This window comes from Diplotaxodon limnothrissa, linkage group LG8 (genome assembly GCF_057381915.1).
Source record: "Diplotaxodon limnothrissa isolate DT_005_m linkage group LG8, D_limnothrissa_male_GT1.1, whole genome shotgun sequence".
In the NCBI taxonomy this organism is placed as follows: Eukaryota; Metazoa; Chordata; class Actinopteri; order Cichliformes; family Cichlidae; genus Diplotaxodon; species Diplotaxodon limnothrissa.
In genome coordinates this window covers 24,073,034-24,087,828 of record NC_140603.1, presented here as the reverse complement: position 1 = coordinate 24,087,828, position 14,795 = coordinate 24,073,034, and the positions used below count along the sequence as shown (strand labels likewise).

Genomic DNA, 14,795 nt, shown 5'->3' with positions numbered 1-14,795 from the left:
TAAATCGTGAAACAATGCGTACTTTTTTCTCTGAATTCTAGAATCACTGTGGCGATGGTTTTTTGTTTTTTTTTTTAACAATTTTTGTGCTGGTTTTCATCTTTGCTTGTACTGTCAGCTTTGTGTTCATACCTAAATACTAAGAGAAAGATCATATGTGCGTCCTTGTCGCGATAGGGATTTGTGTTGCTGTGGTGGACTGTAGACTCAGTTTATACTTTTAAATGGTTATTATGAACGTTTGTTTCAGGTTATTTTACAGAATAAGGTGAAAATAATGTTAATGCCAGTATAATTAATTATTTTCTAATTGGAGTAATTTATTGCATTACTTTTAAGAATAATTGGAGTAATTTATTGCATTACTTTTAAGAAAAGTATTCTGAGTAATATGTGTAATACATTACTTTTTTGACTATGACCTGACACTGATCACAACACTCCTAACACTCGAGATCAGAGTACAATTTCAGAAATTTTTTCTGGTTTCTAAAATGTTTTTGTTTCGGACAAATAGAAATTAACTGCAAATATATAACACAGAGTAAGAAATACGTTTGTGTGTTTTCTTTTTTGCTTTAGTTCTTTTAGGTTTTTTAACTTTAGCCCTACTTACCCTCAGCACTGTTCCACAATGAAACCATATATGCTAAGAACACAGTGACTGCAGTCAAATAAAAAATTAGGAAAATCTTGTTGACTTTTTTAGCCATTCTGGTCCAGTATCCAGACTTCCTGTTGCTGCTGAGCAAAGTCATTGTTTTCCTTGTCTCCTGCAGCTCATCTGAGACTTTTTCCAGAGCAAAGGACACCTCTGTCAGTATACTGCTGCTGCCCTGAAAGAGTGGTTTTGTAGAAAGGCAATCAACAAGATGTTAGGCCAATAAGGTTCATGATAGCTTTAACATTTGACACACTGGTTTGTTTCTACATTGATTTAATAAAAAAATGTTTGCTTCCGATATACAGTTTAAGATACAGGATAATCTCTGCAATGCAAACATCCCTTCCTGGAGTTTCTGAAAAGAGAAAAAAAATGTGCATTTTTTCCCAACCTTTCGGGACAGAGACACAGATGGTGTTTCATGAGAAGATACCTCATCAACAGAGGCGTGGTGACTGAGTCTCCTAATCTCTGGAAAAACATTAGGCATAAAGATTAATGCAACACAACTAAAACTGCATGCAGATTTGTGGAATGTTTGCTATGATTAAGCTCACCTCTAAAACAGCTGTAGAAGTTGTGGCCGCCCTGGTTGTTCCCAGAGTTCTCCCCCAGGCTTCGGTCTCCATCCGTCTCATCTTCCTTTTCAATCAGATGCTTGACCAAAATTGCCTCCAGGAGGCTGAGCAGCATCAGAGCAAAAATTCCAATGCAGTAGACAGCTGAGGAGGGCAGACAGTATTATTAAATTTGTGGACAAATAAGTATTGACTATATGTGCAGTCAAACACGCTTCCTTACCTATAAGTGGAATACTGTCTGAAGAGCTCGGCAGAATCTCATTGAGAAGAAGCTGCATCACTGTGACAGCAAGCAAGACAGTGACCTTGAAGCCGAGTTTCTCACCCCCAGTGTCTGAGATGAGGAAGGAGGATAAGTCCAGAAGCAAGAAGAAGAGCACTGGCAGGATGAAATTGGCAACGTAGAGGACAGACCTCCTCTTCATGGTAATCTGTGAATTTGTTTCCCCAGGTGGTTAGGCACAATAGACAGATTTACACTCAAAGAAGTATTATGTGAATTTGTATTCAAATAGTAAAGAGAAAGGAGTTAAGTGAGAAGTTTTGGGTGGTGTAAATGTGCCAAACCATGCAGCGTTATTAATGTTGTTTTGGGTGTCTGTAACACCACCACAGGATGTACAGTTGTGTTCAAAATAATAGCAGTCCAACATGACGAATCAGATCAGTGTTTTTGATAGGAATCATTTTATTACATGGCAAATAATTTACCAGTAGGTGAGTAGAGTCAGAGAAACCAACAGACTCAACATTCACAATATGAATGCACCTGAGTCTGTGCAATTGAATAATTAAGTGAAAGGGCCGTGTTCACAATAATAGCAGTGTGGAGTCCAACCAGTGAGGTCATTCATTATGTGAAGAAACAGGTGTCATTCATGTGGCCCTTATTTAAGGATGAAGCCAGCACATGTTGCACATGCAATATTCTCTGAAAACCTTAGAAAGATGGGTTGTGCCAGACATTGTTCAGAAGAACAGCATGCTTTAATCAAAATGTTGATTGGAGAGCGGAAAACATATAAAGAAGTGCAGAAAATGCTAGGCTGCTCAGCTAAAATGATCTCCAATGCTTTAAAATAGAAAGCCAAACCAGAGAGATGTGGAAAAAAACTTAAGGGGCTTTTTCTTTTACTATGGTGTTGAGCCTATTTATCTCATACCAGGGATCATTGATTAGTTTGCTTATATCAAAATACTTGAAGAGGTCATGCTACCTTATGCTGAAGACAAAATGCCCTTGAAACGGGTGTTTCAACAAGACAACAACCCCAAACACACTAGTAAGTGAGCAGCATCTTGGTTCCAGACCAACAAAATTAAGGTTATGTAGTGCCCAGCCCAATCCCCGGACCTTAATCCAAAAGAAAACTTGTGGAGTGACATTAAAAATGCAGTTTTAGAGGCAAAACCTAGAAATGTAGAGGAATTGTGGAAGGTTGTCAAATCATCCTGGGCTGGCGTACGTGTTTACAGGTGCCAGAAGTTGATCGACTCCATGTAGCACAGATGTGAACCAGTTCTCAAAAACAGTGGTTATACAACTAAATATTAGTTTAGTGATACACAGGAAGGCTAAATCTTAACATTTTTTCCACTTTGAGTAAATATTTGAGTTTGTAATGAAAAAATGCAGACAAGTAATTGAAATATTGATACTTTTTTCCTTCATGTTTTGATGAAAAATATAATGTGCAGTGTTACAAATGAAGGGAAATTAAAAATATATATATGGATTTCGAACTTTACTCACATTTTAACATACACTACTATGATTTTGAACACAACTGTATATAAGGCAGTGGCGTGCAGTGACATTTGACAAATTATTGCTGCACTCTACATGGACTTCTTCACCGTCATGCACTCCTTCCTGGCTGAAAAATTGCAAAAAAGTACTTCTATAGTTAAATAAATATCTGATATATTACCAAAAAATATTTGCTATTAGCTGTCAGAGACAAGTGGTGTAGGAATTCAAACCACTCCTTTAGGAAATAAACAACACTGTGAAAAATATCACTACAAATAAAACTGTTATTTAAAAACCAAGTATAAAGTATCAAAAGTAAAACCTGACTTATCTTCCATTAAAGCTGAATACAAGTCCTTTAAACCTCACATTAACAATGATAACGCGTTGATATCAATGGTTAAAATCAACGAGACCACCTGATCCTACACACTCCTAAATATATACTGCAAATTATGATAACTAAATGATACGGCTGATAAATCTGATGAATAAAAATTATTTTAATTGATGTACATCATAGCATATTGTCCACTGCAAACTTGGCAACTCAAAGATTTCCCTACAACTGAACTGGGCCAAACACAGCAGCATGGTTCAGCACATCCATCACCTGCTGTGGAAAAAACTTGAGTGCTTGACCTGAAACCAGGTGGCTAGAGTAGATGGATAAAGGGAAAAGAACGAGTTTTCCTTTCTGTTTTCAGAAATACTTACAGTGTAAATGACCACAGTTTGATTGAATCCATAACCTTCAACAACTTCGTTGTTGACTGACATGTCGATGAACAGCCACTCATACTGCGTGTGCATCATCTTACGAGACAATTCTGTGACCGTTGAATTGTTAATAGAGTTGTTCCGCAAATATATTTCTTTATCTGAAATTGAATATAAAAAGAAATGTGATAAAGGACAAATAATATAAATGTGAGCAGACCAACAAGGAATAAGTGCTTTATTGTTTTACATTTTTTGTAGTGCTCTTTCTTATTCTGGGGTAGGTGGGGTGTCTAAGATTCTGTTGTTCTAACTGTTGCTTTGGTATTGATGTTAGTGTGATGTTATTGAGAAAGATCTGAAAACTGCTGTTCACAAACACTGTCCATCTAATCTAAGAATGGGCAAGGATTTCAGTCTCTAGATGTGCAAAGCTGGTAGAGACATACCCTAAAAGACTGGCAGCTGTAATTGCAGCAAAAGGTGGTTCTACAAAGTTTTGACTCAGGGGGCTGAATAATTACGCACACCCCACTTTGCAGTTATTCATTTGTAAAAAAATGCTTGGAATCATGTATGATTTTCGTTCCACTTCTCACGTGTGCACCACTTTGTGTTGGTCTTTCAAGTGGAATTCCAATAAAATTGATTCATGTTTGTGGCTGTAATGTGACAAAATGTGGAAAAGTTCAAAGGGGCCGAATACCTTTGCAAGCCACTGTAATACATGTTTTTTTTGGGTTTTCCACCAGCGTGGAATTACCAACAATAGAGAGGGCATAGCCTAACATATGAAACAGGAAAAGACCGTCATGTAATCCCTTTATTTCAACAAAGTAACTGTATTCTGAATACTACCCTTTTAAACGGTAACTGTAACGGAATACAGTTAATCATATTTTGTACTTTAAATACGTAACACTGGTACATGTATTCTGTTACTCCCCAACACTACGCCCCTTCCCTTAGGTCCACCAATCAGCAGCTCCTTAAGGTAACAAAAAATAAGTATAAATTTAGAGGTGACCATGGCTTTGCTGTAGCTGCTCCAAAGTTGTGGAATGAAATGCCCTTGCACGTTAGGCAGGCCTCTTCTGTTTCTGAGTTTAAAACTCTTTTTAAAACATAGCTATTTGCTGAAGCCTTTGGCACTCTTTAAGGGGTTGACTCAACTTGTTTTATCAACTTGTTTTAACATGTTTTATTTTATTTTGTTTATGCTATTTGTATATGTACAGCACTTTGTGAACCCTGGCTTTATATTAAAGTGATTTATAAATAAAGCTGGTATGCTATGGTATGATTGGGGCTGAATGCCAGTTTTGGGTATGATGTGAGTTTGTTGAGCTGTTTATTGTTGGGTTGATAACTGTGTTTAAGTTTCCACCTATGATTATGGCAGATGTGGAGAAATCCTGTAATGATGTGAAGAAGTTATGATAGAATGTGTGGTCGGTCATCTGTGTTTGAGCCATAAATGCTTGTGATTGTTATGTTGGAGTTATTAATTGTTTCAGGGAAAATGTCTCACTTTTGAAGCAGATGCAACCTAACGAATCCAGACAGATGCACTCATTGATGATTACTTGTCCACTGTCTCGCAGTTCCACCTCAGACTAGTGATGGGATTTCCAGCTCTGTTTAGAGAACTCTTCGGCTCGGCTCACTAAAAAGAGCCGGCTCTTTCGGCTCCGAACCAGCTCTTCAGGTTTTTTTGTTGCTTTAATTAATTTATTATTAACAATAATATAAAATTATGCACAAAAGGAATTACTAATGCAAAATTAAAAAAAAAAAACCCAAAAAACCCCCTGGTTTTATTTATATATGTTTATATATAAATATTTGCGGTGGCCCCTAGAGACAAAACACGTCTCTAGGGGCCACCGTAAATATACTAAATTTCTTTTAGCAATTATTGTTTATTCAATGTCACAATTCCAACCCTGCTCCTTTACCCGGGCTTGGACCGGCAAAAGTGACCCGAAATAGGCACTCTGGTGGAGTTACTTTGTGTGTGTGTGTGTGTGTGTGTGTGTGTGTGTGTGTGTGTGTGTGTGTGTGTGTGTGTGTGTGTGTGTGTTTATAAGTAGTTTTAAACCTTGTGATCCACAAAACAGCATAAGAGTAAAAGAAGAACTGACTGCGTTACAGCACCCGCTGCTTGTTGAGAGTAAAAGCGATACGCGCTTTCACGTCTTTTATTAGCGACTTTTTTTTAGAAAAAAGTCGACTTTTTTTTTAGAAAAAAGTCGCTAAGGGGTCTGAAAACTCGCTAAATATAGCGACAAAGTCGCTAAGTTGGCAACACTGCGTTGTTGTCCCTGGCTCCCTTTCTCTCTCCCTCCCGCTCTGTTCCTGTGCTACTGCGAGTGTAACTACCGCCCCTCCCCCCCTCTTCCCAGCGCAAGCACAAGGCTCACATGCTGAGTGAAGCGGAAAAAAAGTGTGTGAGAGAGGGTGAGAGAAGGGAAAAAAAAAAAACCAAAAAACACGGCTTGCGATAAGGAGCCGGCTCTAAGAGCCATTTCGTTCGCGACCGACACATCACTACCTCAGACACTTAACCTGACTTTAAAGTTCTTATCCAAACTCAGTAAAAAACTGCAGATCAGCTAATTCAACTACAAGAAAAACAGTAATATCACTAAAGTTAAAAGTTAAAATGTTATAAAAACATGCTCATTCTGTTTAGTTGTTGTGTGGAATATTGATTAAATCCCAGCATTTGTATAATGCCTATTTCAAATTTTATTGCTTACTTGCAACATCCAATCTTTCTAATGGGAGTTTTTAACAAGATAAAACTAATATTAAACAGAACTGGATCCAGCTTACGTGTACGGCTCTCTATAGCAGCTCCAGGGTTTCATGTGACTCTTTGGAAATTCCCAATTCCTTTTCACACAGTTGTCCAATTCTAACATCATCAAAATAAGATGTTGGCCCAAAATATGTGCAAATTTGGATGAAAATTAGTTTTTTGGCATTGGATAACCTTCCTGAAATTATGCATGAGATCATCGAAGCAGAAACAGAAAATTAGAGCCCCTCCTTTTGGCCGGGCAGTATATGTTAAAATATCTAATGTTGTGCTTTTAAGACCATACAAAGGACATGTAAACAGAAACTGTTATGGACTCACCATCGTGAAAGATAGACTTGAAGGAGAGGTTGCAGCTCTGGGTGTCAAAAGGAAATTTGTAAACATGCATCTTGCAGGTGCTTAGCACCACCTGGTCATTCCTGAACTCAACCCGACCATTGTGATATATGCTGAGATATGGACTCGGAGACGCTTTGTCTTTTTCTGTCCTGTATAAAAGAATATGTTTGTAATGAAAACAATGTATTATCATACTATGGAAAACAGTTTGCATCATGCTATAAATGACTATTTATTATGTCTGCAGCTATATCTTATTTTATCTTAGTAAAACCTGCTAGTACTAGAGGTGAAGAGATACCATTGACTAGGCCAGTGGTTCCCAAACTTAGTTTTTGCTAGGCCCTTCTTTATTTTACAAGAAAATCCCCCCCTTTCTGACACAAACACATCCTCCAACCAGTCTTTGGATCTATTGCAGTAGAGACAGATGTGTTATATTTTGTCATTGCTTTTGTATGCTGAATAGTCTTTCATTATATGATCCAATATGATTTAAAATCCAATTGTAATAGATTTTGTTATTTTTTTTTTATATATATATATATATATATATATATATATATATATATATTTTTTTTTTTTTTTTTTTTTTTTTTTTTTTAAAGTTCAAAAGAGGGGTGGGTTCGGGGTGTGGTGTCAGAGGAGGCTGATGCACACAGCTATTCTCCATCACCTGGTCATACCTTTCCCATTTCGAAAGGATGCCGGGACCCGACAGGAGAGCTGCCTGTGTTTGTGCTGAGCTGGAAGCAGCAACTGGAAAGCTCTGTTGTTGAGCTTTGCTGAAGGCCACATGAAGTATGGAGGTCTGTAGCAATTTAATGTGCATAAAAGGTTGTGACATCTGCGCACTACGTGCCTCAGCATCTGCTTACCTCCCCTCCCTATGTGATTTTAGTTACAGTTGTTCCTACTTTGTTATAATACAGTTGACTGGGGATTAATTAGTAGCAAGCAAGTTTCATTTGGACTTGTTGAACAAGTGGCATCCTATTATGGTACCATGGTGAAATTCACCGAGTTCATCAGAGCAGATTAGAAACAGTCTGCTTGTTTAGTTGCTTCATTTATTTATTTATTTTTACACACATGGCAATGGAAGTTATTGGATCAACTGAGTTCAGTGATTTGGATGATATTAATACTTTTGGCAATATAGTGTGTGAACTGCCTATTAAACCAATCCAACTTGTGAAAGGTGCTTCAAAACAGCTTGAGATGAATTACCTATAAATTCAACAGACAGCTGATAATTGCTCACATCCTCTGACTCTGTTTGAATAAAGTTATTTTAAGTAAAAATGGTTATTTCTAACCATGTCTTTGCTATTTTTCCTTCTTCAATTTGTAAATTATTTCATGAATTACAATAAGGAAAACATTTTCTGTCACCCTATGGTTTTTACAGTAGCATATATTTATAAATATGATTATAAAATGACTATATGTGAGTGAGTTTATGGGCATATTGCATATGTCAAACTTACATCTCTTCAATAGTTATATCTGGTATCCACAGATATGAAGTAGGAATTGTTATATATTCAATTCCACAGAAATCATCTCGTTTCCATTTAATGTACTCATTGAGCCAAGCCTACACTCAAGGGTACAAAAAGGCAAAGAGATGAGATGATGAAAAACAAATAAAATAATTGAAGAAAAAAAAAATAGTATAGTAATAGTAGTATAGAATTTTAACAATACAGAGAAAACCATATATACCTATGATATATTTAAGAGAAAACTCACCAAATCAACCCAAATGTAAGTAATTAAGGTCTGGTCAATTTCTCTCTGTAAATAAAGAATTTGAACATAGTGTTTATTGAGGCAGACACATGTCAAGCTCAACAGGCAGGTTAGCTAATGTTAACTCATATCAGCTAATGCCTCAGCAGTTATCCTTTGCTGGTAAATAGACAGTTTCTGCTGAAGTCCAAGCTGCCTCCAAGCCAACTCCTCATGCAGCAATATAATTATTGTTACTACTACTACTACTACTAATAATAATAATAATAATATAAAGACATGAACCAAAGACAGTTAACTACATATATCATGTCTGATTGGAAGTGATGGACAGTAGCGCTTAAAATTTTTTCAAGATTTCTTCAGCAGAAGTAATCCAGTGATACCTGTCATGTATTAGCATGGAGTCATAACTCAACCTATATCTCTGTACTGTGTGTCAAATAAATGTCTCAGAAAAAACTAAAACAAAAAAAATACCTAAATAAAAATGAAACAGCGCTGATGTAAGAAACTGTAAGTTACAAACAGAAAAACGGGTCGTGGCAAGAAACACAAGCCAGAGTAAGTAATAATAACAATAATAATGAGTTGTTCTTTTGTGGATGAGTGCTGTGACATTATGTTTCATGAGCAAGAAAACTAATTAATTAATTGTCATTAATAATAAAAGAATACCCAAACAAATTACCATATCTAAGATGGCATAGAGTCTTATTGTAATAAACACTTCTGTATAATTTTTGTTGTTTATAATGGGCCGGCTCATAGTGTATTTAAGTTCGTCTTTTTTCAGATTCAGGTGATTGACAATATCCTGAAAATTACAGACTTTCTCCTCTTCATCTTCGTTATCTGAAATGATATCAAAATGCATTCTCCATTAGAGATTTATTTTAGGAAATAACAAGAGACAATGTCTGTGCTTTTCATTCCTGATTTTCAATTTTAAAAAAAAAACAAAAAACATGCTCACTGGCTGCTTACATCCATCAAAGCTAATGTACATCTGCACTAATGCAGTATTCCTGAGAAATGGCAGTAGGCACCAATTTAGAACCTTTTGATATGCACAGAACTTTTTGTTGACTAACAGGCCATGTCTGCAATGTTTATCTTATCAGTCAATATTAAAAATGGGACGTAGAATACATGTAACGTACTCTTTATAAAATTGTTTTATATTTTAGATCAATCACCTCAGGAAGGCATGATATACATTATGGCAGACCTCATAGTTAGCAGAATATGGTGTAATGTCATGTGCTTTTGTTCATCTGATGTTTTGTTTAATTAACGTTAGAACCTGGTATGGACTATATGATTTTTCTTTTTTTGTTATGTTACACCTTAAAAATAAAAGATACAGCATCTACAACATCTTTCATTTCTAAGGTTTAATGTATCAGGTTTCTTTGTCACATGTTTGTATGTTAATACCATTTGTTCCTTTGTTAAAAAAAATACACTTTATAAACTCAGGGACATAGACATGACAATGGAAAAACAGTAAATGTGTCATATACATACTGTTTTTGCATATCCATGTTTATTTAAGCCAAATTTAACTGAAATCCACCGAATAAGCTTTGAGAGAATAAATTAATAATACCTCCAGTAATTGTCCCATTGCTTTTTTGCTTATCAGCATCTGGTAGCTCTACATTGGAGACATATCCACCTGACATGAAAGAACATAAAAGAAGTTATACATATGTACAAAATTAGGTGCATAAGTGTTGGTTATAATAATAGATGAACTGAAAGAACACATGATGAGAAAAACAAACCTAAAAAAAAAAAAACCAATTAAATAGATTTTCAGCTTACAATTAAAATAAATAAGTGACTCGGCCAAATGGAAAGGCTCAAACAACCAAACCAAAAATTTCAAGATTTGGAAACAGACCTGGGAATTTTAATAAACAGCAACCGCTGGACATATATAAGCAATAACATATTATAGTGTCCTGAGGAATCAGTAACAAAAGAACTCACAGAAAGACTTATACTGTACTTGAGATGTCACTTCAACCCTTACACAGCCACAAGCTGATGCCATCCAGACCTCTTGCAACACCTGTTTCCGTTCTCATTTCTGCTCTCTACTTCCTATATTTCTCTCCACAGTGGCTTCCTTCTGCATGCTACACCTTGCTGTATTTAGATCAGCTTTACTTTTGGCTGGCAGATACCAACCAGAGTCCTGTTTTTCAGCCCAGCGTCCTATTTCCTTTGACCAATCCAGTTGATTAGTATTGCGTTGCTAATACAAATAAACAGTTGACTAGGTGTCCGTCTGTCTGTTTTGTGCCATAGTGTCTGCAAACTGTTTCATCCGGAAATATTTAGTTGTGTTTTACTCAATATTCTTCAACCAGATAGATAAACTAGATCAAATCTATATTACAACTGTTAAATATTTTGACTGGTTCAGTTAGTAAAATATAAGATCTCATACCAGTTTAAACAACTGAAGTCCTTCAATTCAGATTTCCAAAAGAGTAAATACATAAAATCTTGTCTGAATTCTGTTAATGAAGGCAAAATTAAAAAAAACAAACATTGGTGTAAAACAAAACAAAAAAAAAAAATGCATTTAATTGCACTTTACATGCTATGGAAGCCCGTTTCCACCACTAAATAAAAATCAAAAAAAAAAAAAATCCTTAACTCAATTTTGTATTAACACTGCAAATCAGTAATCTACGTGAATTGCGTCATTTCCTTTTTACCCGGACGCTGAAGCCCTCAGTTACAAATGCTACAGCTAAGCTACCAGCATTACAGCCAGTCATGAATGCACAAATTGCTGAGTATTTTCAGTGTGACCTTCACAAATGATGAAATCCTTGTGTTATTAGCTGACTCACATGGTGTTACTATCAGCAAACATACTATTGAAAGCACCAATTTGTTGCTATACATTGGTAGCTCACAATCTGGCTTTGAGTGCACATTCCTCTGTGCCAGATCCTTCCGTCTAACAAGAAAATTACGTCATTCACATAGATTACTGACTGGCAGAGCTAACTTGAAATTTTGAGTTATTAACTCAAAATTTTGAGAAAAGTAACTTGAAATAACTACACCAGGAGCAAGCAAGACTGGGTGTCAGATTTAAATTGTTGGATTGTCATGTATGCTTAGAAACATATACTCATATATGCTTAGAGATATATAATCGATTGCATATTGATAGGATGTCTGATCCTTAGTTGTCTACAAAGACTGTGCATTCCAGAGCACTCTGGCACGCACGCACACACACACACACACACACACCCTAGAGAGGTCGTACCTTCTCTTTCTGATTTATGGTATGGGAGGACACTTACTCTGTATCTGTTTAAGTATAAGAGCATTTTGTGTAGGTGGTCCGCTGGACTCCTAACACCAGCTTTGGGGAGTCAATCACAGGGTCATATCTTGACCCACACACGGGCACTCTTTGTTCACGTGTATGCCTGTGTAAGATGTTGTATGTTAATGAACCTGTGAATATTCATGTAACCTTAATAAAGAGCAGTGCTGCGGGGGAGCTGAGTGAGAGTGACCGCGGTTTGAGCAACAGGAACAGCACTCGTCTCGTTTATCTCCCTCATGCAAGAGTTGTGCCTGGTATCCAATGCGTTTGCCATTGTAGTAGAATTATCTTGGCTGTTCCAGCAACAGGTTTGTGCCAAACATAAACATAACACTGGGGCAACAGACAGTCACTCATGAAGGATGTTTCCACACAGTGGAATTGGATATGGTTTCTCGTCTACTAAAGCAGCAAGAGGCTGTTTTTGCTGCTTTAGTCAAACAAAAGCCAGTCATAACTTCATCACAGCTGGTAAAACGCAAAAAGCTGATGACTTTCATGTAACCATTCAGGTAATTAAAACTTTTAACTTACTGTTACTTTTTCTTCAAAAAGCTCTATAGGTGGCAGTTATTGTGTAGATTAATAATTGCTTTCTTGAACTGTCTACTACAGGTTAGTGACTGAACTTCTTGGAGGTGAGACATGTGTCTCATGTGGAGTGTTTTTACCTGCTTTCTGCCACCTGCATGACACCATGGAGGTCTCTGATGATGACTCACACTACATGGTGAAATTTAAGACTGCCTTCCCTATCCCAATGTTAGCTACACCCAACCATCAGTGGCTCAAGACCCACAAGAGCCACTGTACTTGACCCACGTTTTAAGGATTTAAAGTGTATTGCAAGGGGAGCGCGAGAAGAGATTTGGACCAGCCTTGAGGCCCTGCTGCAGGAACTTTTTAAAGATGCCACCACAAAGGAGCCAGCAAAGACAAAGAGCCTCCTCTCTTCATTGTCTCCAGACTCTGATTTAGATGAGGAAGCCCTGTGTAACAGGACCCTGAGTTTGTACAGAGCAGAATCAACTATCAGCGAGACAGACTGCCCACCGCAGTGGTAGTCCAGTCGAGCAGAGACCCACCCACAGGTGTCTGTCCTGGCCCGCAAGCGTTTGATTAGTCCTGCTATTTATGTCCCATGCAAGAGACTGTTCTCACTTGCAGGTCACACAGTAACAAAAAGGAGAGCTGCCCTGAGCTCTGAAAATGTGAACATGCTAGTTTGCCTAAGTAACTGGCTGAGAGAGATGGACAGTAAACAAGCAAGGGGGTATTTTGAGTCCAATGGGTTTGTTATGTTTTGTACTAAATTCTTCCATGATCACACTGTTTTAGCCTAGCCTTATTATTATTATTATTATTTAAAGACAATACCATTTTGAAAATGTACTTACAGTACTTAAAATAGCATTTTATTTTTAAGTCTGCCTAGTGTGGGACAGGGATATTATTTTTCTTTCCCTGTTTTGAATTGAAATGCAGTTTAAATGTAGAAATTAAAAGAGCTTGAGTTTAAAATATTCATGTTTATGTCTATTATTTAATTCTACTGCCCACTAAAACCCTTTTAAATGAAAAAAAACATTTGCACTTTGCGGCAGGTTTTCTTCTGTGATTAAATGCGATTAATCAGATTATTTTTTTGAGTCCCAACCCTAATATTTATATATTTGTATATAAATAAAATGCTGAAATAACTGAATTAAAATATAATAATGTTTGCTTACCCGTGATTATGAGCAGAAAGAAGAAACCAGCGATCATTGTTGCTTACAGAGATCTGTATGCACCCTTGTCCTCTATGGGTTCTTAAGATGCTTCTTGCTCCATTTAAGTCAATGCCTCACGAGGGTGGGGCAAATGTAAAAACGGATTGTCCAAAGAATCTAGCAAACAGCAGCAGAGGGTGGGCAGGGATACAAAGGTTGACACTTCACTGGGAACCAGACCGGAATACTTTCTCTCTCCTTCTTTGTCCATTTGTTGCAGCAATAAAGCAGAAGACAAGAATTCACAAGACAAAATTAGTCCCATGCAAATTATTTATTATATCTATCAGATTCACATAACTCATTACAAGAAACTTTCAGTATAATCAATGACTTCTCCAAAATCTCAAAAGCCCCTTTAACATACAAAGCAGTACGTTGTGCTCTGAAACCTATTCTTTTTCTATTGCTTGCTCCATCCTAAACCAGTTACCAAATGAACCAATCATAGTGCGACGGAAATGTAAACATGCCAGCGAGGGGTACTCATGCATGTCGCGGTAAAGGTTAGACTGGGTGAGCATTTTACCACTGTGCAGTATTACTTCACCGCAACCAATAGAGACAGTGTCTAAAGTTATGCCAAGTTCAACCACACAATGCACGAAAACATGAAGAAAAGCTGATTCTGTATGTATCAGAGTTTAGAGTTCAGATGAGAAAGAAATAAAATGACAATGAGAGAAGCTGCAGCGAAAGATACATTTGGGGCCATTTGCTCCAGCCAGCAGTCAGGGCAGTGCATCTTGCTTTTTAAGTGAAATACCCTTAAATACATGTAACACTGATGAAGCGCTAATGAATTAATACAGGCTAGGTATTGAGTGAAATATTAGGTTATTATAATCAGAAGATTTAGGAATGCTACTGGAGCTGATGGGCAGTAATTAAATACACACAGCACAAAATGCTTTTGCAGGTACCATGTATTTAACCGAAAGCAAAGAAAATTAAGAAAAGAAAATGAAAGCTTAAATAATCATTCCTGCTGTAGCTATTTAATTAATAGAAAAACCC

The 14,795-nt window shown here is 36.8% G+C and overlaps 1 protein-coding gene across 1 annotated transcript; it reads right to left on the bottom strand.

The window, feature by feature from the left end:
• Nucleotides 1–608: 608 nt before the first annotated feature.
• On the bottom strand, nucleotides 609–13,773 carry LOC146626967 (5-hydroxytryptamine receptor 3A-like). Its single transcript, XM_085361543.1, has 11 exons — nucleotides 13,737–13,773; nucleotides 10,252–10,320; nucleotides 9,331–9,494; nucleotides 8,640–8,684; nucleotides 8,375–8,484; nucleotides 6,864–7,033; nucleotides 3,716–3,879; nucleotides 1,466–1,676; nucleotides 1,222–1,386; nucleotides 1,056–1,135; nucleotides 609–836 (listed from the first exon to the last, which is right to left on the bottom strand). The coding sequence occupies exons 1-11, from the start codon at nucleotides 13,771–13,773 to the stop codon at nucleotides 609–611; spliced, it is 1,443 nt and encodes a 480-aa protein (XP_085217669.1).
• Between the last annotated feature and the right edge of the window lie 1,022 nt (nucleotides 13,774–14,795).

Coding starts and splice junctions, on each gene's coding strand:
- LOC146626967 (XM_085361543.1), bottom strand. CDS start 13,773: ATGATCGCTGGTTTCTTCTTTCTGCTCATAATCACGG. Junction 10,321..13,736: donor CTTTCTGCTCATAATCACGG/GTAAGCAAACAT, acceptor CTTTCATGTCAG/GTGGATATGTCTCCAATGTA. Junction 1,677..3,715: donor AAACTGTGGTCATTTACACT/GTAAGTATTTCT, acceptor ACAAATTCACAG/ATTACCATGAAGAGGAGGTC.